Source organism: Notolepis coatsorum (genome assembly GCF_963971535.1).
Source record: "Notolepis coatsorum genome assembly, chromosome: 1".
Taxonomy (NCBI): Eukaryota; Metazoa; Chordata; class Actinopteri; order Aulopiformes; family Paralepididae; genus Notolepis; species Notolepis coatsorum.
In genome coordinates this window covers 26,785,844-26,811,312 of record NC_140165.1, presented here as the reverse complement: position 1 = coordinate 26,811,312, position 25,469 = coordinate 26,785,844, and the positions used below count along the sequence as shown (strand labels likewise).

General features: G+C 46.1%; 1 protein-coding gene across 1 annotated transcript in view; it reads right to left on the bottom strand.

The window, feature by feature from the left end:
• The window catches only part of cyp20a1 (cytochrome P450, family 20, subfamily A, polypeptide 1), a 50,969-nt gene extending 31,307 nt beyond the window's left edge, over positions 1 to 19,662 (bottom strand). The window contains exons 1-2 of the mRNA XM_084317605.1: positions 19,487 to 19,662; positions 15,516 to 15,565 (exon numbers count right to left, since the gene is read on the bottom strand). Of these exons, the coding sequence (XP_084173731.1) occupies positions 15,516 to 15,565; positions 19,487 to 19,558 (122 nt within the window). The 5' untranslated portion in view covers positions 19,559 to 19,662. The remainder of the gene's footprint in view (positions 1 to 15,515; positions 15,566 to 19,486) is intronic.
• Between the last annotated feature and the right edge of the window lie 5,807 nt (positions 19,663 to 25,469).

Below are 25,469 nucleotides of genomic sequence, written 5' to 3'. Positions count from 1 at the left end.
CAGGTCTTTATTTCCTACACAGCGATGGTGTGTAGAATAAGCACTTAATCACTTAATTACATTTATGAATTGAAATAGTATGCACTTTTATGGCAAGGAGTATTCGTCGGTATATCAATAGATAATGTCCAATCTCTGAAGGCGCAGGTGGTAAATATACGACCTGGAATAGTTAAGGAATAACAGCAATGATACTTTAATGATTATAGGCTGGATACACTAGAGGGGGTTAATCCGGTCGCTTGTAAGCCGACAGGAGTAGGAGGGGGGGGGGGGGTAGAATCCAGCTGCCTCGTCCGGCCAAGGGTATCCCAGGAGAACCCACTGTAGTGCCGTTCAATGCGCCGGCGATCCTTGGACCACAGATGAAAGCAGGTGGACTCTTTGTGGGCCGGCTCTCTCCGGTCCACGGGGGAGAGATGTGGAGAGACCTCGTCTTGCAGAGCGTCTCCTCACCTGGCGTCCTCTCCAGGGGGGGGGGTTCCAACACACGGTAGTGTCGGGGGTCTTTATCCATAGAATAATCAAAGTATCCAAAGCATAATCCGTGCCTGGGAAGGCGGGCTGTCGTCGGTAGAATAATCCGGTATACAGGTCCACTCGCTCGTCGGCTCTGGGGCTCCTCGGGTGCAGCTTCACATAGGGTCACCCACCCTGGGTAAGCAGCCAGTTCTCTGCCCGAAACGATGGGGTACTGACTACGGTAGTATTCTCACCGCACGAAGCACAATATATTAACAGACTATTATTAGCTTAATAGACTACGTCCAACTCGACGATATAGTGCCAAATATGACTATTCAAATATTAATATACACGATGTCTCAATACCGATGGTAGGCCGAACTTGGCCTTACTCCCACACGTGGCATCGCGGGGAGGCTTTACGTCTGTGACTCTATTGGAGGGTAAGAAACTGGACTGAAAAGAAAGTCCTACTTTAGTAGCGCAGTATATATACGCACTATGAACAAATAGTCCCATTAGTGGTGCGGTAGCCAAATTCCTACGCGGAACTAGGACTTGTTCGTACATGTCGAGCGGTACGTTTGAACTGGGTCTGAGGGGTATGGCAGCCTGGCACCAAGGTCTCGACCAATAGTAGAATGGAGACTATTATGGGATGTTCAGTAGGCTAGAATGGATATTCAATGCATATTGTACAAGGAATATACAAGGGATATCAGGGAATATTAGAGAATATACAAATACAATTAAATATATATATATAAATAAATATATATATTCGGTTTAATCTGGCCCTTCACAACAGCCACCCCCTGAATAGGTCCCAGACCTAATCAGTTAAACGGAGACAGATTAATCGCGTTGTCTATTTACACATAAGGGTTTGCTGTAGGGGTCAGTCAACTTCACAAAGTCATAGGGTTGTAGGGTCATGGTCATCATCGATTGTGTCTGGGAGTCGAGGCAGTTCTATGAGCCTTGCCACGGGACGGGTGTAAGTGCGACCCTGGACGAGCACTTCAGCTGCTCGGACCTTGCCGTCGGCACCGGTGATCACTTTGCTTACGCGGCCGGCCGGCCACATAGCTCTGGGCAGTGATTGATCAATAATCATGACGACTGTTCCTTCTGTCAAATTGTCTCTCTCCTTTACCCACTTCTGGCGGGTCTGTAGAGACGGTAGGTAGTGCAGTAGGAAACTGTTCCAAAACTTGTCGGCTAATACTTGGCTGTACCTCCACATTCGTCGGCCGTTCGCTTCTTCAGGCCGGTACATTGTCTGGGGTAATGCAGGATCTAGCCGCCCCATCAGGAGTGTGTTGGGGGTAACTGGGTCGATATCCGCCACATCACTGGAGACATATCCGAGGGGCTTCGAGTTAAGTACTCCCTCAATCTCCGTGAGGACTGTCATTAGGACTTCTTCCGCCACAGTCTGGGCCCCAAGTACTGCGTACAGGGCTGTCTTTATGGAGCGCACTTCTCGTTCCCAAGTGCCACCGAAGTGGGGTGCGTTTGGGGGGTTGAATTGGAAATCAACCTGTGCTGGAGCGAGGTGGGTCTTAAGTTCTGGGCCCATAGCTTGGAAGCTCTCTCTCAGCTCTCTTTCGCCGCCTTTAAAGTTTGTCCCATGATCGGACAATAGGGTAGACGGTCTTCCTTTCCGTGATATGAATCTACGGAAGGCCATAAGGAATGAGTCTGTGCTCATGGTCGGGAGAAGCTCGATGTGTATCGCTCTGGTGGTCATGCATTTGAATACAATACCCCACCGCTTCTCGGTTCCTCTTCCTTTCTTTATGTGCAGCGGGCCAAAGCAGTCCATACCCGTTGAGTGGAATGGCTTGTCACCGATTCGGAGGCGACATGGAGGAAGGTCAGCCATCCTTGGTATGCTGGGCTGCGCGCGCCACTTGCGGCAGTCTAGACATGTTCGTTGGAAGCGTCGTACCGCCTCTCTTCCTTGTAGGATCCAGTAACGACGTCTGATTTCCGCGAAGACTCTTTCTGCTCCTGCGTGATGTACATCCTCATCGTATTTCTTTATAATCAGCTCTGTGACCTTGTGTCGGCTGTTCAATACGATCGGGTATTTAATGTCATCCGGTAGATTGGGGGCTCTGCGTAGGCGACCACCCACTCTGATGAGGGTGTGAGCGTCGCTCTCGGGGGCCAGGTGAATTAATCTGCTGTCGGATGGGACGGGCTTTCCTCCCTGTAGACAGGCCAATTCATCGGGGAACGAGTCTCTCTGGGCTCGCTGCAGTAGAAGCAATTCTGCTTCCTCGTAGTTAGCCGCTGACATATCAGCGGGGGACTTGCACTCCGGGTGGTACCGCAGGAATGTTCTTTGTTGTGCACTCTCTATGGACGTGCAATCGTTTATGTTAGGGTCGGTGGAGGCTACGGTGCTCAATCCACAGAACACAGACTTCTTAATTTCCACCTCCTCTGGACTTGCTTCCCTCGGGATAGGCATGGGCCACTGTCCTTCCGGGAGTCTTAGGAATGCGGGGCCGTCACTGTAGACATTGCGACGGGTGAGGTCATCCAGGGGCATCCCCCGGGTGATGACGTCAGCTGGGTTCTGTTTTGTATCAACGTAGCGCCACTCTGTTTCTCCGGTTAACTCTTCGGTTAAGTCTTGAATCTCGGTGACTCTGACTCCCACGAAGACTTTGTACTTGCATGAGTCCGATTTGATCCAGGCGAGTACCGTCGTGGAATCTGACCACAGGATTGTTCTAGACACCGGTATGGTGAGCTCACGTTGGATGAGCGTGGCTAGGTGCGCTCCGGCTAGGGCTGCGCAGAGCTCTAGACGTGGGATAGATTGTTGCTTGCGTGGGGCTATTCTCGAGCGGGCGAGGACAAATGCTGTGTAGATCTCTTCGTCCGCTGCTGGGTCCTCTGCTACATGTTTCTGTAGTGCAAATGTCGCACAGCAGGGGCTGCACGTCGTTCCGAAGGGGAGGACTTCCCATTGGTAGATGGCTGGGTGCTCATCTCCTGGCTTCTCTCTCCATAGGAACCGTAACAGGGGCTTGTCCGCCTCTACTAATCTCACCTGCAGGAACATTCCTTTAATGTCCCCGCTGATGGCCACCTTTTCCTGGCGGAAGCGGAGTAGAACGCCGAGTAGGGAGGGGCCGAGTGTGGGACCGGGCAGTAACTCTTTATTCAGATTTTGGGATCCGATCTGGTAGCTGCAGTTAAATACTATGCGGTCTTTACCGTTGTGATGGACCTTGTGGTGGGGCACGTACCACGATTCAGTGGTCTGGTCAGCCTCTTTAATGTCCATCTTTGTGACGTGTCCCGCTGTGATGAGCTTCTCAATCTCAGCGCGGTATACACTCTCTTGGGCGGGGTTCTTGGCTAAGCGCCGCTCCGTGTTCAGCAGGTACCGTTCTATGGCGTCTGTCTTGGCGTGGAAAGTAGGCATTCCTTCTCGCCGCAGGAGTGGCGTGGCGTATCTCAACACGCCGTTGACCGGGACTCTCTTGGTCCCTGTCTCGAGGAGGTGAATGGCGTAAATGTCATCTTTAGAGCGAATGTCTTTCTTTCCATTCTTAAAGGGCATTTGTTCCAAGCTCCATAGCCGCTCTACGTGTTGCAGGAGTGCGGTTTCTCCCTCTGTGACTCGGGAGTGGAGACATCTAGTGGCTGTACTTCGGTTGAGAGATTTGGCGAGCGGGCCTTGGAGAGTCCATCCCAAACGGGTCTCGACTGCTGCAGGACAGCCTCGGGGTCCGGTATGAACCCGGTCTATCGGGACAATGAGGTCTGCATGGTCGGAGCCTATCAACAGGGTCGGCATAGCATTGTCTATGAGCGGGATCGGTAACTTGCGCAGATGTGCATATTTCTCCATCAGCTTGGCGACGGGGTATGTGTACCGCGACAGTCCTATTTCTTGGCTGGTGAAAGCGTCTGCAATCTGGTACCGTCGCTCAGGCTGGCCGCTTGCTGCGATAGAGAATGAGACATTCTCGCCCTTTATCGTCTTCAAATCTCGTCTTATTGTCCGAATTGTCATTTGGGTTTCGCTTCCCCGCAGCCCTAGCTGGGCCGCAGCGGAGGCGAGCAGCAGGGTCTTCTCTGACCCGTCATCGAGGACGGCGTAAGTGTCCAGGACTTTATTCTGGTAGCTTAGTGTCACACGCACTACTTTTAGGAGTACTCGGGCTCCACTGCTGCTGGCGGGATCGATGTACATGACGCTCGCTTTGCGGCTGGATGGTGCAGGTGAAGGGCGCCGTCTGTTACTGTCGTGAAGTATGTCCAGATGGGCTCCATCGCACTTGGTGCACCTTTTCTTTAAGCGGCATTCGGCTGCCATGTGTGAGCGCGCACAGCGAAAACAGCGCTTGTTGGACTTTATCCATTGACCTGCTTCCTCCGCGTTCAGCTTGGGGAAGGAGTCACATTGCGCTAGCCAGTGTTCTTTCTCACAGTAGGGGCACACTATCTTCCACTTCTCCGTTCTGGAGGGGGTACTGTGGCTCCTGCTGCTCGGTACTGACTCCGATTGGTGCATCACAGTCACCGATCTTCTTCCATCATTTAGTCGTCTGGTTCCTTCTCTGGAGCCAGGGGTGCTCCGTCCGAATGTATCTAGCCGTAGGCTGCTGACTTCTCTCGCCAGGAAGTCTGCTAGATCGAGGAGGTTCGGTTCGGGGCCATTCGGGTCTCTGTGGTCCCTCTGCCGCCTAAAGCGCTCCTGACGAGCGGGCGGCAGCTTCTCCAGAATCCTTTCCACATTTGAGTTGGCGTAAAGTTCATACTTCCCCTTCTCTCTTTGCGCTCCCAACATCCCTACCAGGGACTGCACTCTGATGGACAGGTCGTCCAGTGCTCGATTGTCTATTGCTGGGGGTAAGCGGTCGATGTGTCGGATCTCCTGGATCACGTAATCCCATATGCGCCCATACCTCTGGTCCAATGCTACCAGCGCTGCTGTGTATGGGGTGGTGGAAGTCGCGTAGGCGAGCGCTATATTATGTGCGCGGGGCACCTTTAAGTGCTGCAGTAGGATGGCGTATTTGTGGCGTTCATCCAATACATCCACCAACATGGTCTCCAGACACATGCAGAGTTCTGTATACTGGGCCCGGTTCTCTTGGGTGAAGTCGGGTACCATAGGCGTGCCAATGTATGACGCTGACTGTGGATACATCGGCGAGCGTTGGGGGAGAGGCCTCCTAGGCGAGTCTCCTCCCGCTCCTTGGTATGGGCTGGTACCGGCAGTGTACCATGGCCCGCTTGTCCAGGTGCTGTTCCTCGGTGCGGGTCGTGCGTCGTGCTCACCCGTGTATAGAGTCGGGGGTCTGTAGCGCAGCTCCGCGGGAGTATAGCCTGGGCTGTACCGGACCTCCTGGTCCGGTAGAGTACTGTGCTGTCTTCGGGCGCGGTTCTCCTCCTCTTCCTCTTCGTCTTCAGTTAGGTCATCCAGTGCTTGTAGTCTCTGGTTTAGCCTCTCCACAGGATATGCTGCTCCTTCCCGGTTGCTAGGTCTCGCTTGGACCGGTGGGGGGAGGTGGTCTGTGGGGGGTATAGACCTCGTCTGTTGGTCAAGTTCAGGGTTGTTTACTCGGCTAGGGGATGCCGCCCTGGAGGTGTGTCTAGACGAGTTCCTGGAGCCTCTGGCGGAGGGAGAGGGTGTTGTCCGTCTGATCAGCTGTTCTATTAGTTGCGCTTGCTGTCTGTCGCGCTCTGCGTCCCGTAGAGCACCAGCAGCTGCTCGCTGGCTGTCTGCTCGGTCTCGGGCCACATTCTCTTCCATCTGAATGCGTCTTATTTCCAGGCGTATGTGCTCTTGTTCGCTTCGCTGCTGGATCTGCAGTCGGTCGCGTTCAGCAGCGGCGTTCAGGCTGATGAGGAAGGCCTGCTGTAGGGTCCTCTCTGCCTCGCTGGGAGAAGGCGGTTGTATAGGGGAGCCTTCCCTCGGGGTACTCCTTGCGGAGCCTTGGAGTTCTATCTCCACGGTGCTCTCCCCGTCTTCTTCCGTGCCGAGTTCTCTCTCGGTAGCGTTGTATTCCTCCCGGGACTCATCGGGGACTACTTCTTCAGTACTGGCGGGGTGTGAAGTCATGTCTGGTTCCCACTGGTCCCCACCGTGAACTTGGTCAGTTACATTAGAGCCCGTAGGGGCCTCTATGGTCGGGGTAGTCTGGGCGTTGGGGTTAGACATACTTTTACTTTCTAGTTTTACCGCGTTTACTGTTAGTAGAAGACTAGGTTGTTGACTGACAGCGTAAGCCTCTAAGTACTGAGGGAGCCGTCGTTCGCGCTGCGGGCGTTGGTTAGGAGGATCGTTTCGTGGAGTGTTCATCATAGGCCATTTCAATATTAATAACACTATATTAATATTACACTAATTACCCTCCGGCTCGAAGGACCAATTGTAACTGAGGGGTACAATTCCCTGACTGTATTACTAGATATGATACTTACTACCACTACCTTTGTACTTAATATTCGGCCACCCAGTACACGGCATAAATATATTATCATGAACACTCTCACGTAGATGAAACGGATCCAACACAAATGTACGAATTAGAAACAGGTCTTTATTTCCTACACAGCGATGGTGTGTAGAATAAGCACTTAATCACTTAATTACATTTATGAATTGAAATAGTATGCACTTTTATGGCAAGGAGTATTCGTCGGTATATCAATAGATAATGTCCAATCTCTGAAGGCGCAGGTGGTAAATATACGACCTGGAATAGTTAAGGAATAACAGCAATGATACTTTAATGATTATAGGCTGGATACACTAGAGGGGGTTAATCCGGTCGCTTGTAAGCCGACAGGAGTAGGAGGGGGGGGGGGGGGGTAGAATCCAGCTGCCTCGTCCGGCCAAGGGTATCCCAGGAGAACCCACTGTAGTGCCGTTCAATGCGCCGGCGATCCTTGGACCACAGATGAAAGCAGGTGGACTCTTTGTGGGCCGGCTCTCTCCGGTCCACGGGGGAGAGATGTGGAGAGACCTCGTCTTGCAGAGCGTCTCCTCACCTGGCGTCCTCTCCAGGGGGGGGGGGTTCCAACACACGGTAGTGTCGGGGGTCTTTATCCATAGAATAATCAAAGTATCCAAAGCATAATCCGTGCCTGGGAAGGCGGGCTGTCGTCGGTAGAATAATCCGGTATACAGGTCCACTCGCTCGTCGGCTCTGGGGCTCCTCGGGTGCAGCTTCACATAGGGTCACCCACCCTGGGTAAGCAGCCAGTTCTCTGCCCGAAACGATGGGGTACTGACTACGGTAGTATTCTCACCGCACGAAGCACTATATATTAACAGACTATTATTAGCTTAATAGACTACGTCCAACTCGACGATATAGTGCCAAATATGACTATTCAAATATTAATATACACGATGTCTCAATACCGATGGTAGGCCGAACTTGGCCTTCCTCCCACACGTGGCATCGCGGGGAGGCTTTACGTCTGTGACTCTATTGGAGGGTAAGAAACTGGACTGAAAAGAAAGTCCTACTTTAGTAGCGCAGTATATATACGCACTATGAACAAATAGTCCCATTAGTGGTGCGGTAGCCAAATTCCTACGCGGAACTAGGACTTGTTCGTACATGTCGAGCGGTACGTTTGAACTGGGTCTGAGGGGTATGGCAGCCTGGCACCAAGGTCTCGACCAATAGTAGAATGGAGACTATTATGGGATGTTCAGTAGGCTAGAATGGATATTCAATGCATATTGTACAAGGAATATACAAGGGATATCAGGGAATATTAGAGAATATACAAATACAATTAAATATATATATATAAATAAATATATATATTCGGTTTAATCTGGCCCTTCACAACAACGTGTGTATTGTAAATCATAGTGTTAATTATTCTAAATTCTGGTGTTAATAGTTTTATACTTCTTCGGGTAACTGTTCCATTATCTTTCCTGTTGCATCTATTCTCATCCCCAGGTCCCCCGTATGTTTGTATTGGGTACTCTTCCACGTTGATTTTGTCTTGCATCTTTCCTTGGATCACCGTGGCCCTTCATGCCCCTTTCTCGTGTCCCTTTGTCGTTCTTCATAGTTAATCTGCTTTGAATCGGTTCATGTCCCCTCTTTTCCTCCTCCCATCCTCTCCTCGTCCTCGTCTCTCGGTTCTGGTCCACCTGCGTGCCCTCTCCATCCTCTGCGTCAGCGTAGGCCTAGGCCGTATGCCTCTCTCCTTCCCCTCCTGGCACCTTCCATCCTCTCCGCGCTGTGTCCCTCGCCGCCTCCTGCACGTTGTTGGGACCTGGTTCCTCTCTTTTTCTGAATTTTCTTTATTTCTACATAGCTCCGACGCTTCATTGCCACCTCCGTTGGATTTTTCAGTGTTACATTGTATGCTCTGCATTGCTCCTAATCCAATCTGCGTGGTGGCCTGGTTAGCCTCTATGTTAGCTTGTAAGCTAGTTTGTATGTTAGCCTGCAGCTTCTCTGCACTGACATTCAGCGTCCCGCTAGCTTGTTCTACCTGTTGCATCATTGCCTCGTGTTGAGTCTTTTCCATCGGTGTATTTACTTCATCTGGGGTTGCTTTTCTTTCATTTGTCCTTGTGTTCATTCTTCCTTCTTTCTTTTGTCCTCGAATCTTCACTTTTTATTTCGTTTTGAATTGTTTTACTTCCTTTTTTTGATATTCATTGACCGGGAGCTCTTTCATGTGGCAGTCCCCAATCAGTATTTTACCTATTCTATCAAAAGTAGCAATGGAATGGGTTGTCAGATTGCTTGTAGAACATCAAAGCAGGGTGTTTCCGCACCCACCACTCTACTAAAACCGTCATGAATTTGTTTTTAGAGAAAGTCAAAGGCCTGTTAGACAATAAAACATATGTGGGTGCTGTCTTACTAGACCTAAAAAGGGCCTTTGACACCGTTGACCACCAAGTCCTACTATCCAGGCTAACTAGTTTTAATTTATCTAAAGATGCCTTACTGTGGTTTAAATCGTACCTATCCAACAGGAGACAACATGTCACTGTCAATAGTGTAAAATCTCCCAGTCTTCTTTGTAATGCGGGTGTCCCACAGGGTTCAGTCCTCGGACCAATTCTATTCTCCCTGTTTATCAACAGTCTTCCAAACATCTGTCAGAACACCCAGATGTATGGGGATGATGCGGCCATCTTCACTGAGGCCAAAAACCTCAGGGAGGTCTCCCATGTCCTCAAATCTGCAATGTCAAACATTCAGAACTGACGGACTGAATCTTATTGAATGCCAAAAAACTGTTTGTATGATGTTCAGCAAACGTCCCCAAAATGTAACACACTCCAGTGTATTCTTAAACGGTGAAGAGCTTGATATCGTGACCGAGTTCAAATACCTTGGGGCCACTTGGACCTTTAAGAGTCACATAAAATAATGTCAAACTCAATCAAATCTGAAACAATCGGACAGAGGATGCAGCTAGGCTGTTCCTAGTGTCGATGATTTTCTCACGTATAGAATACTGTCTAACTAGCTGGTCTCTAGCTGGCGACACACTATCAAAATCATAGAGTCTCTGTACAAGAAAACCCTGAGTCTTTTTTAATTATTTTTTTATCTACTTTTTCTCCCCATTTTCTATTTTTCTCCCTTCCCCAATTTCGTATTGTCCAATTCTACCCTCCCCTATCTCGAACGCTGTTAGGCCATGCCTCCCACAAGCCGGCTGCAGTGAGGACGAAGCCTTGCATCACGTGTCCCCTCCGGTACTCGAGGAGGCAGCCGTCGCATCTTTTCACCTGCACAGCGCGTTCTCTCAGCGGCGAGGGTCTGCGTGGGAGGGACACACCGCCCCCGTCGCTTCCTGATTCTACTGCGCAGGCGCACCAACCGACCTGTAGGAGTCGCTGTCCACAACGTCCAATCCCCACCCACCAGCTTCCCACCCCCTAATACTGCCAATTGTATTAGTATGAACGACCAGCCAAGCTGGTAGCAACGCCAAGAGCTGGGCTCCAACCAGTGGCGGACTGGCCATCGGGACGTTCGGGACGAATCCCGATGGGCCGGAACCAAAGTGGGCTGGTCCAAAAAAATAAAAATAAAAAAAAATAAAAAAATATTACTTTTTTTTTTACTTTTTTTTTTTTTACTTTTTTTTTGGGTCAGTGTGTGGGCCAGTGTGTGGGCCACTAATGTGGGCCGGTGTGTGGGCCAGTGTGTGGGCCAGTGTGTGGGCCAGTGTGTGGGCCACTAATGTGGGCCGGTGTGTGGGCCAGTGTGTGGGCCAGTGTGTGGGCCAGTGTGTGAGTCGGTGTGTGGGCCACTAATGTGGGCCAGTGTGTGGGCCGGTGTGTGGGCCAGTGTGTGGGCCGGTGTGTGGGCCACTAATGTGGGCCAGTGTGTGGGCCAGTGTGTGGGCCAGTGTGTGGGCCAGTGTGTGAGTCGGTGTGTGGGCCACTAATGTGGGCCAGTGTGTGGGCCGGTGTGTGGGCCAGTGTGTGGGCCGGTGTGTGGGCCTGTGTGTGAGTCGGTGTGTGGGCCACTAATGTGGGCCAGTGTGTGGGCCGGTGTGTGGGCCAGTATGTGGGACGGTGTGTGGGCCGGTGTGTGGGCCAGTATGTGGGACGGTGTGTGAGTCGGTGTGTGGGCCACTAATGTGGGCCAGTGTGTGGGCCGGTGTGTGGGCCAGTATGTGGGACGGTGTGTGGGCCGGTGTGTGGGCCAGTATGTGGGCCAGTCTGTGGGCCGGTGTGTGGGCCAGTGTGTGAGTCGGTGTGTGGGCCACTAATGTGGGCCAGTGTGTGGGCCGGTGTGTGGGCCAGTGTGTGGGCCAGTATGTGGGCCAGTCTGTGGGCCGGTGTGTGGGCCGGTGTGTGAGTCGGTGTGTGGGCCACTAATGTGGGCCAGTGTGTGTGCCGGTGTGTGGGCCAGTATGTAGGCCGGTGTGTGGGCCGGTGTGTGGGCCGGTGTGTGGGCCAGTGTGTGGACCAGTGTGTGGGCCGGTGTGTGGGCCGGTGTAGTGTGTGGGCCGGTGTAGTGTGTGGGCCGGTGTGTGGGCCATTATGTGGGCCGGTGTGTGGGCCAGTGTGTGGGCCGGCAATAAAACAATAAACAAGTTGCATAAACTAAATCAGATTAAAAATGATCACAGTTCTGGTTTGCCTTAAGATGCAGTTTAAGATGGGTCTTGAACATGGAGTATGTAGGGCACTCTCTAATCACAACTGGTAGGCTATTCCAGTAGTTACCACTTTTAACAGAGAACACAGTTTTTGCAATGGTAGTATACCGAAAAGGCACCTTACAGTCCCCTCTACTGATGGCCCTGGTGGTAATGCCAGTGTCTGCTTTCTGTTGGATGAACTCATTCAATGGGGGAGGGGCAAGTCCATGCAGAACCTTGTACATGAAGCAAGTATATTTGAAAAATTGGAAATTCTCGAAACTTATCTAAAACATTATAGTGATGAAATGAAATTGGTTTCCTATCAAATACTTTTATGGCTTTTTTGTAGAGTAATTCTATTGGTGTAAGAGTAGTGACATATGAAAGAGACCAGTTGATAAAACAGTACTCGATGTGTGAGAAAATCATTGAATGCAGAAACATCCTTGCAGCATTAACTGGCAGGCAGGGCCTGATCTGCCTGAAGTTTTCGATGTTAAACTTGACTGTGTTTGTCACTTTCTTCACATTACTTTTTGAAGGTCAATGTAGAGTCCAATGTGACCCCAAGATACTTGAATTAATGTACAATGTCCAGCTCCGCCTCTCCCAGAAACACATTAGAGTGAGTGACCTCTACTGGTGACTTTGTGAACATCATACACACTGTTTTCTTGGTGTTAAGTGAAAGACATGCTTTTGTTAGCCAGTCTTGAATGAGACATGAGACATCAGTGAATGAGATTCACGTTTCCTCCCAACCGCGAGTAGGCCTAGAAGCGCAGAAATGGAGAATGCAAAAAAGAAAGGGTGGAGCTGAAAAAGCTAGAATTGCTAGTAAAAGACGCAGAACAATGTTCTAAAATTACAGACATGTTTAGTAGAGGAAGGGCTGGCGTTAGAGTAGCTGCTGCTGCTAATGATGATGAAGTTCAAGTGGAAGGAACCAACAGTAACATGACAGGTGCGTGCAGTAGCCTAGTGCATATTCTACTGTTGGTGTGTGCCGGTTCATGAGGGCTAGCTAGCCTATACTAGTTCTTGCAGTGATTTCAGTCATTCTATTACAAGACAATGTGCTTTCCGTATTCCTGATTCCTTACAGCACGTGGACGTAAATAGTCGTGACTCGTGACGTTTTTTCTCTGACTAAAAGTTTAGTTAGCAATGTTAGGACTAGTGCCCACCACAGCATCAGAAGCTAAAGTGCTAACCTAGAGAGCCAATCAGAACCTAGGACGGGCTGCAAATTAATTGGCTACTAATATTATAATAGTAAATACTCAAATAAAATACTATTATGTTCCCTTTCAAATGTTCATGTTGATATAATATTGGTAATCTAATTGATTGAATTGATTAGTTGCCATTTTACATGCTTAAATAAGATGTACCTTAGAATTCCCAACAGTTAGCCATGTTCTCGATTAGTCTCATCTACATGTTTGTAGATAACCACAGCTAACTAGCTTAAGCTAACAACTAGGTCAACTACTACCCCGTAGTTAAACAAATGTGATTGCATATAACAGCTAACTGCTACAGCTAAGTTGGTAGTTAGCCTATTCCATTAATGTTGAATGTATTTATGAAGGTTGTTGATGGTGGTTGGCGCTGAATAGCAGACATGATTCCGTCAGTCTGCCACAGGGAAGCTGTGTTTGCTGATGCTGCTCACGACCACCAGTAGCGTATGACTGTGTGAGTGTGAATGCTTGATGGTTTCTGTGAAGCGCTTTGTGGAACAATGCTGATATACAGTTAAGAATGAGTAATTCGCTTTTGGTTTTTAAGAAAATAGTTTGTAAAGCTATTTTTGAAAACTACAAGGGTGAATAATACTGTTTTTTTTTGCTATTTTCTTTTAGAATACTGTTTGAGTCTTAATTTTTTTAATTTTCGTTAAGAATATAGGACAGGCATAGGCTATATAAGCATTGCTTCAGTCTGTACCTTTTCAGTCACTGTAAAATCAAATATTGTTAAATGATGGTGTATATTGTATTGTGTGAGATGATGACTGAATAAACTACTACTACTACTACTACTACTACTACTACTACTACTACTACTACTACTACTACTACTACTACTACTACTTTGGGTGTTTTCAAAAGGCTGAAAAACGCCATTATTCAAGCCATTATTATTGATTGCTGATGTTCTTCTTATGCAGTTGACTCTGAGGAAAGAGAGAGCGCCCAGTCCAGCACAGCTGACCCTGAGGGGAGAGAGAGTGCCCAGTCCAGCACAGCTGACCCTGAGGGGAGAGAGGGAGCCCAGTCCAGACAGACAGACAGACACACAGAGAGAGACAGAGAGAGAGAGACACAGAGAGAGAGACACAGAGAGAGACACACAGAGAGAGGGAGAGACACAGAGAGAGAGAGACACACACACACACACAGAGACACATACACACAGAGAGAGAGAGAGAGAGAGAGAGAGAGAGAGAGAGAGAGAGAGAGAGAGAGAGAGAGAGAGAGAGAGAGAGAGAGAGAGAGAGAGAGAGAGAGAGAGAGAGAGAGAAAACAAGCTCTTGGAATGGGTGTCTGGGAGGAAGTGGGGGGTCTTTCGATGTTGATTAAACGGCAAGCAACTAATGTCATGAGTGCCAAATTAAAGGACAATAAATCCAATCTAACTGAAATTGTGTAGCACAGACCTTTTCTATGGATCAAAACCTCAATATTATTATGGTGTAGTTAATACTTCATGTATCCTTAATCCCTAGGCTAATGAGGCACTAAGATGTTAGTAAAAAAAAAAAAAACATATGCCAATGACAGGAAGTAACGGTATATGTATGTGTGTGTCTGTGTGTGTGTGTGTGTGTGTGCACTGTGCATGAGTGCACATCTAGGGGCGGTGTGTAGATTTGGTCTCCCTGATGTTGACTCCTTAGCCACAGCCTTGGGTTGTTTAATACTGGACAAGTGTTTCATAACGGCCGTTGTGTGGGCCGGTTTCGGGGCCGGTGCGTGGGCCGGTGTGTGGGCTGGTGCGTCTGAATGTCCCGGGCTGAATTTGTGTCCCAGTCCGCCACTGGCTCCAACCCATCATCTCCTGCGTTGGTGGCGAGCGCCTTGCCCACTGCGCCACCTAGCCGCCTAAAACCCTGAAAGTCTTTGACAGAAAACCTCAAACCTTCCATCTCTGTAACATCGTGGAAAAACACAAGTTCCTAGAGAACCTAATCAAATTTTTTTTTTTGTGTTTTTTTTTTTTTTAATGTCTATCATACTGGTCCTGTACGGCATACCACCATTAGATGACCACATTAGACAGTTATCCAACAGTACCACCAGGGCCTCTGCTAGGGGGAACTGCGTGATCCCCTACAGGCTGTGATCCCCTACAGGCTGTGATCCCCTACACGCACACAACCTTTGGTTTTATCAATAAAGGGTGGACATTTTTGGAACAGTCTGCCACCTGAAATCAGAGAATGCCCCACACTCAGCACCTTTAAAACACAACTAAAGGAATGGCTGGCGACAAACCAAACATGCACACACTAATAGTTCAGCAGTATCTTTTAAGGATAGCAGTGAATTAATGACTGTAATATTATATATTTTATATTTGTATTTTATATTATATAATATATATATATGTATTCTATTAACGTGTTATTGTGATTTGTTGTGACATGTATTTGTACTAGTCATTTTTGTTATAATCAAATGTTTTTAGATGTTTTATGATTCCAGGTAAGTAACATCTCTTAGCCTCGTAAGGGACAACAGATGGAAACTAGCCTTGGCTATAATCTGGCTTGTTTACCAACTTTTCTTTGTAATACATTGTTGTAATGCATAGGAGTTTTGTTCATTAACTTGCACTGTCCCTTCACAAATAAACATATCAAATCAAATCAAATCAAATTGCTGAAGAGGAAAATGGTAAATACTTACTTGTCATCTGTTGGGTTGAGGCCTGGGACACCCGAGGCACATCTTGATGACTGAAAACATGAAGTTGGTCATATTAGGTTTATGCCTTACCTACAATTTTCACACAAACCAGGATTTTTACATCAAAACATTTACCTGTTTATCTTCTCACTCAAAAAAGGACTTTGAAAGCAACGTCATGTTTCACTTGAGTAATTCCTGTTTGTATGATGTGTGATGTGTATTTTTCAGTGATTTCTAGAGTGTGTCTGGACAGGTGCAGCTAATCAATTCAGGCCTCAAGGGGGTCGCATGCAGATATATACAGGAAGGAACCTCAGCGTGTCCGTGAGGCTTGTGTCTCGAAAACCATTTGTCCAATCAACTTCACACCTGGTGGGTGTGTCGCCGAGGACCCAAGGGAGTGCAGTGTCGGATTTGGTGCCATTTGGCCAGATGGTGGCACTATGAGAAAAGACTTTACATTCTGGCCTGTAACTTTTGAACTCCCGGAAACAAAATAATTTTCCCCTGGATTCTGTGGGTCCAGGTGAATCTATCCAGTTAAACCATTTGGCCAGATGGTAGCACTATAATAACAATGAACTTTACGCATATCTCGAAAAACGCTCAGTCAATTGGCTTCACACTTGGCGGGTGTATTGTTGAAGACCCAAAGGAGTGCAGTGTCGGATTTGGTGCCATTTGGCCAGATGGTGGCGCTATAACAACAAACTTTACGTTTGGCGGGTGTATTGCTGAGGACCCAGTGTCGAGTGTGAAGCCGATCAGATTCTTGAGAATGCTGCTAGCAGCCATACCGCGGGTCTCCACAACACTGCAAGCAGCCATACCGCGGGTCTCCACAACACTGCTTGCAGCCATTTCCGGGGGGTATCATTTAACTTCAAGTTTCAAGTTCAAGTTTCTTTATTAGTCGTCATACAGAAGTACAGAATACTTTTATATAAAATGCTTCTTTCTGTTTTGCTCCAGAGATTGTGCTAGATAAAAATAGATAAGTATAAAGTATAGTAAGTATAAAATAGAAGTCAAGTACGTATACAAAAGTGTTATACACAATGTACAATGCAGAGTAGAAAAGTAACTGAGTTACAATACAATATACTATACAGTACAATGCAGAAATGGGATGAGGTACAATTTACAGTAAGGTGTAATGAGGTATGGGTTGTAGTGCAAATTCTTTACCAATCAATATAAAGTGTGTTTAGGTGTCTAAAGTGGGTGCTGCAGTGAGTTGTTTGTTTAAAGTGAGTGGATATATCCTAGGATATATAACTTGTAGGATATAATCTTTACTTTATAATCTTTTCGCACACATCTATTTTTAGTCGCAAGTGAAATGCTGCATTATGTTCTGTAAAAAAAAAAAAAAAAAAAAACATATTGGCCAACATATATACGCCAATACCGATATGTCTATGACAGACATATTAATCGGTCTGGCTCAAATGATAATACACTCAATTGGTTTTGAAAGTGGTACTACAGAAAACTGCTTCTACACACACCCCCATACATGCACACACCATTTAACCACGCCCACTTTCATAACTTGTTAACGCTAGTCATGGGAGGCAACATTGGACTTCATTGATGTAGGTTAGCCCTGCCCCCTTTGATAAATAGTTAACTGCTTGTAGAGATTTGTAGGAGGCATCATTGGACTCAGCAGAGTTCAGCTCTAGAGATGCCCTTAACACTATGGGTGCCGGCCAGAAATCCAGAAAATGACTGTGGATTGCCAGCGCTATTTGTCTATGGAGAAATTCCCCTTCTTTGCAGGGCTATAACTTTTTAAATTCTATTGCTACATTGCCATTATTAGGGCCCATTCAAAGTCCTATATGTATTGTTCATTGTGTAGCAACGTTAAACTTTTTCATTCACATATTCATAGTAAAGTATGGTCTAATGTATAAGTATGTTTTCATCTCTTTCTGCAGCTTTCTCCAGAACGTGATATATAGCCCCAAATGCATTATATTGATGATGAAATACAGTTTGATGGCAATCGGGGCGATATAAAAAATTTCAATTGGACGTACTTCTAGAATGATCTACGTATGATCTGATGATGACCGGATGGGCGGGGGATCGTTTATAATTCCGTGGGCAGCGTTATATCATTCATCTAGTGTGGGTGATATGTTCATCATAACAGTTTATATGGAATACGATCAAAAATAACGCTGAATCTTACCGTATCCTCCTCGCGCCGTTGGGCGATGTTATGGTATGTAGAAATATCGGGTCCATTTCCAGCTTGTAATAATAGTATATATGTCCAAATCATGTTGTTTATCGAGTTATTGGCAATCGATCGCTATGTATTGTGTCGAGATCGAGTCCCGTGAGCCAAACAGAGTGCCCGGAAGTAATATGGTCGACCAGCACAACCTCCATAGCACTTCCTGTTTGGCGATTGCGCCGATCGGCCACCAGATGGCGCTCCTGAACCGCCAGAGAGCTCAGTGGGTCCTCCTGGTGGATCTCAGGCCAGCGGAGGGGAAATATGAATCCGATCGCAGATTTTTGAAATATTGATATAAGGACGCTGTACAGCGTCCTCCGGCAACTTGAGCATGGCCGGGAATGACGCTTTAAAGCGTTTTCCGGCAGTCAAAGTGTTAAGGTACTACATAGCCTATACTACAATTACATAGGCTCCATTATTCTAAAGCCAGACTAGCGGAGGTTTGCCCCAATGTAAACAACCGATCATGCAATCGCTGTAGCCATGCCCCTTACAACCTAAACCATATATGTTTTATTTCTGCCCAAAACTGCATGATTCTGAGATACATCCCCCATCACCAACTTTCTGGTTGGAGGACATGATGTTGTTTATTATGGTGGAGCAAATAAAGTTTACACTCAACCCCCAGAGAGATTTACTGCCAGATGGCGACCCCTTCTAACCTACCCATCCTCATTACGTCTCCTCAGCATCCCTTTCCCCTCTTCTCTCTCGCCGCTCTTTCTTCCGACTTTTTTGTGGGGTGGGGGGTAAATTAATGAATTCATTCAATCTTTATTTCCACTCAACAATTCATTGAGGATAAGCCCTGATTTTCAATGAAATCGAGCAAAAACACAATGGAATATGTACAATCAATTAAAACAACTGCAGATTATGGTGGTACAGTCTGTGGTTAAGGATTTAACCTGACCAAAGGAGACCAAAGTATTGAGTTTTAGAGTTTGTTGTATGATGTTCCCTGTGTCAGGAGCACAGAAGCAAAACGCAGACTTCCCAAGTTCAGTACAGACAACAAGTGTGAGCCAATCATGTACCATAAAGGTGCTAAGTGTGTACTCTTTTTGTCAATCACTGAATTGAAAGTGGGGGACCCTGATGTAAACAAGACAAACGTCTTTCTCTGGTCTGCATTCCCTTAACAATTGTGTGTATTGAGCCGTGCTGTATTGTACCCATTCTGCAATCTGATAAATAACGTTTTCATTTATTCATACTAATGTGGGAGGGCGTTGGGGTTGTTGTGTGTTATTATTATTATTGTTGTTGTTGTTTGTTTACAGTTGAAAATGATGCTGACAATTGTGTTAACCTCGATGCTACTGCACAACGGGAGGGTCGCTGCTAATCACGAATGACGTGCTTGTTATTTTAGGATTTCAATAAAGAGAGGATTTTCTTTCTTTTAACACACACACACACACACACTTGTTCACATGGACACACGTAAAACACACTCTAGCATCTACATGTAGCACAACTCTCTACACAGTTATTTATCAATATTTCCTTTACAGTTCAATACTCCAAGTCTCCAACAATCAAAACATTTCTAATTGTATTGAGAACGCTGTGTTACCAACTTGCAGACTTCTGCAAGACTTCTGCAGACTGCAACTTGCAGACCAACCTTGCAGACGTAAATTTGGACAACTTTAATGGCAAGCAAACAACCAGCTGGTCAACTTATATTCTTGCAGCGACTTACCGGGTACAAATAGAGGACTGCGCCGACTAACATTATGACAAACGTGACAGCAAATATAGCAAAGTCCAGCATGGTTGCTTCTTGTAAAAATTACGTTTCGCTAATTCATAAAGACATTTGATCACACAGTGCTTCGCTTCCCAATGGGCAGATATAACATCCGAACGTGACCACGTCTACAGGAGCAGGAGGATCGTTTATCTGCGTTCAACTACAAAGCCAGCAGCGAGCGACTCCACTGGAAGACCAGAATAATGAATCCCAGAGAGCATAGATGACATCAAGGCATGCATGGAGCAGACCATAGATATACCAGACCGCCTCCTCCTCCTCAGTCACTGTGTAGGATGTAACTAGAAAGGTGCGCTCAGTGGAGCACAAATCTCCGCCAGTTGGCAAGCCCTAATAATAATAAATATATAGCCACAAGCGGGGGTTCGAGCCAACATGGATCATTAACCTCTTAAGCCTGATACCAGTATGAGAATGACATCACGCCATAAATCCATCTCTACAGAATGTATGAATTAATGTTTTGCGTTTTTTCTTCTTCAAATGTAGCCAATAGTAAAGACCCTAACCCTGTCAAAACAGCAGTCAAAGTCTATATTTTCAGCACTACGGTTGTGTGTTCTATGTGATCTGGGAGTGGTGGAAGATGAATATCATTTTGTTTTTTATTGCCCTTTGTACACCGATTTGAGGAGGGTTTTATATTTGAGAAAATTCAAATTGAAAATCCGGATTTGTTTTGGCAGTCTGAGAGTTGTATGTTGAGTTGTTTTTTTGTGGAGGACATCTTCAGTTTTGCAGGATTTTTGGAGAAAGCATGGCACTTGAGACAAAACACACTATATCCTATATAATTGCATATGAATTCCTCTTGTTTCTTTGTTTACATATACATTGCTTACACAGCTTGTGTTATATTACGTTTTATTGTATTTTTTTGTGGCCATCTTGGTTAAAAACATCAATCAATCAATCAATCAATCAATCAATCAATCAACTACATTTGTTTACCAAAGTAAAGTGTTATTAGTGAAATATGAATTAGAAATCTCAGGGCATCGAGTCGTAAAAAGGCAAAGATTGACACAAGGATTTGGCGCAACCTAACTTGAGTGTAGTCTTTTGAGAGAAGAGACCCAGGGCTTTCAATGGGCTTTCGAATAAAAAAACAAAATTACATTTCCCAGCTCACGCCAGTCCATCAATCATATGACTTATTTGTCAGCTTTTTCCTCTTTATTTTTGGGATATCTCATGGCTGGAACAAACCTGAACATTATTGCCATAAATTAGAACGCAGTTAGTTTATCTACCTTTCTGTGAACGTCTAGCAAAAACGGTGTTGCAATCTGATAAGAAATGGCGGAGAAATGTACATTATAAAAAAGTAACTGTACTTACAGTAGATTTCATTCACGGTTTTTGCTGCACACCTGGTGATACTAAATCCAGATTGAACTCTGCCATTGGAAAGGGGAGATTTGGCCTGATCCATAGATGTGCGACTTGGCCATAATAAGGTAATTTATAGGCCTGATATTCTATATTATATAATCATGTTTCAAATTGCATGTGTCCGGATGGCAGAATTCAGTACTGTATCTAATCATTTTCCCTTTATTAATTTGCTTAGATTTTTTTGTACACGTGATCTCAAGAAGGTGCTGAATGAGCTCAGTGGCAATTTTTTGCATTGTGCTATTCACCGTCAAAGATGAAAAATTATATTCTCCTTTTGTTCATAAACATTTTGTCAAGCCTAGTAACAGACACACTATTTCTGACACTGGGAATACATTCCCTGAGATCCATAGATGTCCCTAGATACCAAGAACATGCAAATGGCTCTTTTTCTTATCCACGTTTTCTCCTCTTTTTCTATTTTTCTCCCATCCCAATTTCGCTGTGCCAATTCTCTCCTCCCCTGTCTTGAACGTTGCTCGCATATGCCGGTTGTAGGGAGGATAGAAGCCTTGCATCACGTGTCCCCTCCGATACACGAGGAGGCAGCCTGTCGCATCTTTTCACCTGCCAGCGCGGACTCTCATTCATGGCGAGGTGTAACGTGTGTGAGGCTCACACTACCCCCGCCATTTCCTGTCTCTGCTGTGCAGGCGTCCCCCAACCGACCTGTAGGAGTCGCTGTCCACAACGTCCAGATTACCACCCATCGACTTCCACCCGCTAACTCTGCCAATTGAGTCAGTATGACGGCCGGCCCAAGCCGGAGGCAACGCAGACAAACATGCAAATAGCTCTTGTAGAAGTGGAGAAATCTTCCATTTACTTAGGTACGTATTTTTAGGCAGATTTTCAGAAAATAGGGCTCGGGTTTAAGAGGTTAAGATTTCGAAGCTTACAATGATTAACTGGTCCCTAACTCTATTGGATGTGATTTATCTTGAGATATCCACAGCCCGGGTGATTGGGGTGGGGCAGGCTGGAATTGACCTATGGTTCGCAGCAGCTGAGAAGGTAAAGACCGCAGTGTGCGGCTGAGCGGGGTTGAGGTGCGTGTTCGGGTGAGTCCGGCGGTCTCTTGGGAGGGGGAGGAGGAAATGTTTTGTCTGTCTTGTCTTTTGTCTTGTCATCTTGAGTTTAGCTGGGGATATTATGGGGGGGCAGCTATTTAACTATTTCTTCACTGTTTGGCCACTTTTACACGGTCTCTGTGAGTCTATGGAACACCTCTACAGGTTTTTGTTTTTTCATAAAGGTTCATTGCTCTGTTTTCGGGTCGTGTTCTCAAAAAATGGTCCTTGTGGTGGATTGGAGATGTACGTTTTATTAATATAGGGTCACACGGCCGGGAATCGGGGCTGAACACTGGGAAAGACCATTTATTAGATAGTACCCCTTGGAATTAAAATTTAGAAGGTTGAACTCTGTTTTGTTTTCTTTTCTCTTGTCTGTATAATTGTTAGTCTGTATTATTATTATTGTTTTTGTTATTTTCTTGTGAAGTTCTATGTACTGTGATTGTGGTTAATGTGTTGTCTTGTTTTATGTGAATAATAATAAAAAATTTGATCAAAAAAAAAAAGAGGTTAAGATTTCAAAATAGCTTTACACACATTCAAGATTCAAGATTGTTTATTGTCATATGCACAGTTAAACAGACAGTTTGCCATACAATGAAAATCTTACTTTGCTAGTCTGCCCTTCACACAAAATCACACAATACTTAACTTAAACTTAAACAAGCAAGTGCTAGAAAATAAAGTAAAAATAGATAAATATATATATACAAGGCACAGTGAGTAACATTGCACGTTCCGATCAGTACTATTTACATATAAATGGAGGTGACAGTGGGTCACAGCAGCAGTTATAAAGTGCCTTTAGTGATTCATAGTTCGGGGGAAGGGTGACTGTGTGTTCACAGCAGTAATCAGGTCAGAGTGTCTGCCAAGGTCAGTGGCGGCCGGCCGATAGTGGGCGCTAGAGCGCCGCCCTCCCTGGTTAAAAGAAGAAGAAGAAAGAATTATTTGCGAGGAGGAAGCAGCCTATTCATCCCCCAGCCGGGCCGGCGCCTAGCCCCCTCCACTCCGTTTTCATGGGCGCTCATTTCTGCTCCGCCGTAATTGCCCATCTCACAGGGCAAAATGCAAATACGTATAAATAAATACGTACGTACAACATAGCGCTGTCAAATACGATACCAGAGGGCACTCGCTCGAGTGCCCGATGTAGTCACTATTGGCTGAGAGTGGCACGTGACATTGCGTCCCCAGACGTTGGGCTCTGGCTCTGCAGATATTATGCTATTCGAGGTGCTACTAGGAAATAGTAGCTGTCGGAAATTGATAATAATCACAAGATACTGTACATTCAGACAGTGTTGGATCTAATTAAATAGATTTATATGGACACTTTTATGGAAAGTTCAAGCCTCGAGTCTGGACCACAAAGCTTCTCGAAGGGTAGGCTATAGCCTACTCTGTCTTAGCTGGTTCGACAACAAACAACAACACGCTATAATGGCTAGCTGGATGCAGTCTGGACAGTGGACATATACATCAACAGTCTGGGACAGTGGATATATACATCAACAGTCTGGGACAGTGGATATACACTTTATCAAGCCCTCCTGGACCGCGTTTTTCAACTAAACAAAGTGAGTTGCGGTCTCTCTCTCTCTCTTGCTCTCTCTCGCTCTCTCTCTCTCTCTCTCTCTCTCTCTCAACACAGTTGAACTATAACTAATTAATTTCGCCGAGGGTGATGCATAATGAATGAATGGTAACTTGTTTAAAATGACAAGATATACATATGTGTTCATTATTGGATTGATCAGAGAGAGAGTGGAGTTTCTTTTGGATTTAAAAGAAGTGGATTATGGCTTGTTCAATATCTCGCCCAGTCTATGTTTGAATGAATTAATGAATGAATGAAAACTTTATTTAACAGATTGCAGAATGGGTACAATACAGTACGGCTCAATACATACAATTGTTAAGGGGATGCAGACCAGAGAAAGACGTTTGTCTTGTTTACATCAGGGTCCCCCATTTTCAATTCATATCGATAGTTTAATAGCTAGCCTTGGCTTGTTTAACAATATGCAAAATATGTGTACAGCCCTGTACTCATACTGAAGTTATTATTGGTATATACTACACATACTACTAGGTCTGATTGTGTAATGAATCGATTCCACGTCGCGCTGTGTGTGAGTGAGAGAGAGAGAGAGAGAGAAGGAGAGATAGAGGGGGATACTAATTAATTCCGCCCCCCCCCAAGGAGGAATTCACCAGCCGCCACTGGCCAAGGTGTGTGTGGGGGGAGGGGGGGCTAGGTGGAGGTGCTGGCATTCATGAGCCTGATGGCCTGTGGGTAGAAACTGTTTGTCAGTCTCGTAGTTCTGGCTTTCAGATTCCTATATCACCTGCCTGATGGCAGGAGGTTGAAGAGTCTGTGTTGGGGGTGTGTACTTAATTATGTTATGTGCTCTCCTGGTGGCCCTGGTAGAGTAAATGTCCTGTAGTGAGGGGAAGGCTGCTCCAGAGATGTACTCGCTGGAGTGCCTTCCTCTCCTTAGCAGTGCAGTTTCCATACCAGACCGTGATTGAGCTAGTAAGGACACTCTCAACCGTACTTGAAGTTGCTGAGAATTTTCAACAATCGCAACATATATGCTGCAAGTTTTGTGTTATGCCACGCTAATTTATTTTCCATTTGTAGAGGCCCCTAGTGGTCGAGTTCAATTAAACGTTCAGACTATGTGTCAGGTATGTATGTGGACATACCTTACAAGTTTTGTGATGATTGGCCCAATGGTTGTTGACTTTGGTCTATTTATGTGCTAAGCCATGCCTTTTTGATGTTCATTGGTCTATTTATGTGCTAAGCCATGCCTTTTTGAAGTTCATTGGTCAATATCTTCAAAACAAAAAAAAGATATCAACAAGCCTTATTCAACTCTTGGTAAACCTGATCCACTAATGATCCACAGAAAATATGGTAGCAATCAGACCAGATGTCAAGAATGTTTCATAAAATTCAACATGGCAGAAAATACAATATGGCAGAGGTTATGGGTCCTTGAGGCCAATGGACCCGTCTCAAAACCCTGCCCTCTTTTCTTGATCCTCCAATCACAGCTGTCGCTTACCTCTGACTTCCTCGTACAAACAAAGTTTGTACGAGGAAGTCCGAGGTAAGCGACAGCTGTGATTGGAGGATCAAGAAAAGGGGCAGGGTTTGAGACAGGTCGTGTCAATCGGACTTACGGTGTAGGAGTTAGGATGTTTAAAAGTTCAAAATGTTTACCTTTAATTATAGCGCCCCCATCAGGCTGATCCGGGCAATATTCCAGGAGTCATGTTCCTGGTCGCGTCTAGTTTTTTACCAACAAACTTGCATTTTCCGCGATCTGATTGGCCACTGACGTTTCTGTTTCTGGTCATGTGACATCTGCGCCAATCGCGTGACGCCTGTTTCTGCGCCTATTTCCGCCTCTAACAGCCTG